Source organism: Apaloderma vittatum, unplaced genomic scaffold (genome assembly GCF_000703405.1).
Source record: "Apaloderma vittatum isolate BGI_N311 unplaced genomic scaffold, ASM70340v1 scaffold9551, whole genome shotgun sequence".
Lineage (NCBI taxonomy): Eukaryota > Metazoa > Chordata > Aves > Trogoniformes > Trogonidae > Apaloderma > Apaloderma vittatum.
Window position 1 is genome coordinate 370 of NW_009698482.1, and position 3,135 is coordinate 3,504.

The 3,135-nt window shown below is 56.7% G+C and overlaps 1 protein-coding gene across 1 annotated transcript; it reads left to right on the forward strand.

Moving 5' to 3' along the window:
* Positions 1 to 1,169: 1,169 nt before the first annotated feature.
* Positions 1,170 to 2,406, forward strand: LOC104280395 (LIM homeobox transcription factor 1-alpha; the record flags this gene model as incomplete). The annotated part of the gene is made up of 5 exons (XM_009878033.1): positions 1,170 to 1,339; positions 1,492 to 1,569; positions 1,669 to 1,738; positions 1,874 to 2,044; positions 2,246 to 2,406. Coding segments are annotated over 5 exons (650 nt in total), but the record flags the coding sequence as incomplete, so codon positions are not given.
* Between the last annotated feature and the right edge of the window lie 729 nt (positions 2,407 to 3,135).

A 3,135-nucleotide genomic window follows, 5' to 3' on the forward strand; every position in this document is an offset into this window, starting at 1 on the left:
CAGACTGACCACATCACTATGTCCCTCACCTTGGGACATGCAGGAGAACAGCAGTGTGTCTTTCCCGTTGCCATCTCTGCCGTGGGCATGCCGTGGAGGTGCCATGAGAGAGCGAGGAGCTTGCAGCAGCAGCAGCAGCAGCAATGATCTGGCTCCCAGGGACCAGCAACCAGCTCCAGGCTGGTTGGGCACCACCAGCGTGAAGATCTCTCCCTGTCCCAGCCCTTCCACAGGGAAAGTCACCATATCAGCTGGTGAGCCCTGGAGAGAGCCTGGCAATGCACAGCATAGGAAAGAGGTGACAGAGCATCCTTGCTCCTCCGCTGGGATCACTGCCTCTCCTCCCCCCAGGGAACTACTCCTGCCTTTCACCATTCCCAACCGGGCTGCCATTGGATTTACACTTTTCCGATGTGTGTGATCCATGGTTAGCCCTTGCCGTGGGGTTCGACTTGTCCCTGCTTTTGCCATGAATTACTCTGAGCCAGGCTCACAACCCCCTGGCACAGCCCCATCTCCCAGAAATACACCAAGACCCAGGGTGGGACTTGGATCGAACACAGCCTTGCACCCTGTATCAGCATCAAACCAGCAGCTCAGCTCCATCATCCATTCCCAAATGGATAGTAGAAGAGCTTGCTGGAAAAGGCTGTAAATGATTTACGGCTCGTGAGAGGGAAGGACATATGCTGTCAAACCCACGTTACAGCCCTCCCACACCAGCTGAGCAAGCGAGGTCATCAACAGAGTGGTGATGCAGTGAATGAGGAGGGCTGGTAAGAGGCAGGGCAGCCGTGCCTGCTCTGCCAGAGCAGCTTCTGCCCGAAGGCTTTCCGTAGCCCTGAGCAGCCCTGAGCAGTAGGGAGATACATAGAAGTGCTGGGAATGCAACGAAGTAGCACATTGCAGGAGTACCCAAGGGGTGAAGCTTGAAGCAGCCTGGGCTTCTGTCCAGGGAGATCTAAAGCTCCATGGAAGGAGGGAAATATAGGTGAAAAGCTGCCCTAGATTTGAGATCAACAGTCTGTAATCTAAATGGAGTTGACCTCCATGGTGGTGCAAATCAGGAAGGGTTGATGAGGTCTTGGATAATGTGTTGCCCCCTTCATCATGGAGAAGGATGTGTGCTGCCCACTGTCTGTAAAGAACCTGTTTGCCCCCCTCCTTAGGCAAGAGCGATGATGAGGACAGCATCTGCAAGCTGGGCCAAGTCTCAGGGAAGGGTGCCGAGGACGGGAAGGATCACAAGCGGCCCAAGAGGCCCCGGACGATCCTGACCACACAGCAGCGGAGGGCGTTCAAGGCATCATTTGAGGTCTCCTCCAAGCCCTGCAGGAAGGTATGGGGAGAAGGGCCCATGCTCAGCCACCTCCAGCCCCCGGGGATGTCCTGAATGCTGGGCAAGGACTTGCCCCAGCTTCTCTGTTCCCTCCTAACATCACCCTGAGAAGCTGAGCAGGCTGACACGCTGCTGTTGTTCCTCTCTCCAAGGTGCGGGAGACACTTGCAGCCGAGACGGGGCTGAGTGTCCGCGTGGTGCAGGTCTGGTTCCAGAACCAGCGAGCAAAGGTGGGTACAAGGGGTGGCCCCCCACCAGCCGTGAATCCCATCGCTTCGTGCTTTGGCTTGGGGATGATTTCACCCTAAGTTTTTCCCCTTCTCTGCCAGATGAAGAAGCTCGCCAGGAGGCAGCAGCAGCAGCAGCAGGATCAGCAAAACACACAGCGCCTGAGCTCAGGTACTCCCCTTGCACCCAGCTCTCCCCATGCTCAGGGTTTCCCCATTTTCCAGCCCTCTCCAGACTCCCCAAGGGAGCTGAGCCCCACAAAAAGCAGCAGCCTGGCCGCACCGATGGCTTGCTTTTGTCTTCCAGCCCAGACGACCGGTGCTGGCAGTGCAGGGCTGGAGGGGATGCTGAACCCCTACACCACTCTCCCCCCACCCCAGCAGCTGCTGGGCATGGAGCCAAGCGTCTATGGCTCCGACCCCTTTCGGCAAGGGCTCACCCCACCGCAGATGCCCGGAGACCACATGCACCCCTATGGTAAGGCTCTGGGGTTTGCTTCTTGCCTTCTCTGCTTCGAAGAGATGCTGGACTGTGGTGGGAGATGCGGCAATTTCTGGGAAGGCGGTGGTCCCCTCATCCCTAAATCCTTTTGCAGCAAAAACTGATGGTACCAGGCACTGTCAAGGTGCCAGAGGAGAAAGAAGGTTCTGAAGCCCTTCTCCTTCCCTGCTTTTCAAGGTGCTGAGCCCCTCTTCCACGACCTAGATAGCGACGATACCTCACTGAGCAACCTGGGCGACTGCTTCCTTGCCACGGCGGATGCGGGGCCTCTCCAGGCACGAGTGGGGAACCCCATCGACCACCTCTACTCCATGCAGAACTCCTACTTCACCTCCTGAACACGGCATGGTCCCCGGCACCGAGCAGCCACTGCTGCTGAGCTGCCCTGGGAGGGTCCACAGAAGGCCCCCCCGGGATTGGGAGGGAGGGGGATGCGTTGCTGCTGGGATGCTGTCAAACAATGTGTTGTAGCTTGGGGATTCCCAAGGAGCGAATTAAGTTATGGGTTGCGTAGTTTCATGTTTCTCTTAGGAGCCTAGGATTAGAGACAGGAGTGGTTTTTGCAGCTGGCTGGTGGATTTTCGAATTTCCAACGGGGAACCAAATTTCTCGTTTCAGCAGGGGGAAAGGCAGGGGGAGGGGGAAACCCTTCCCATGGGAGCATCCCGGTGCCATATCCCCTCTGCACCACCTTCGGCAGGAGCGGCAGAAAGAGCAAACTGCTGCTCTTCATGGGGGCAGCCGGCAGCATCAGCCGGGCTTTGAAATTTGAAAAGCTGACATGGCTTTGGGGAAACACAGGGAAAAATCCGCTGTGGGTTTTTCCCTCTGTTCCCTCGACCAGCTTGAGCGCTTGCTGTTTAAACACAGGGACTTTTAAGATAGGTGTTCCCATGTGAATGTAGAAAGCTAGAACTCCCGTAATATTGTCCCCGTCCCTGAGGACGGGGCTCTGTGTGTGTATGTGTGTGTGTGTGTGTGGGCACACACGTATGTGTGTGTGCAGAGCCGTGTGGCTGTGGGTGCCGTACTGCACGGCCACACCTGCCAGATTGTATCAACAAAGT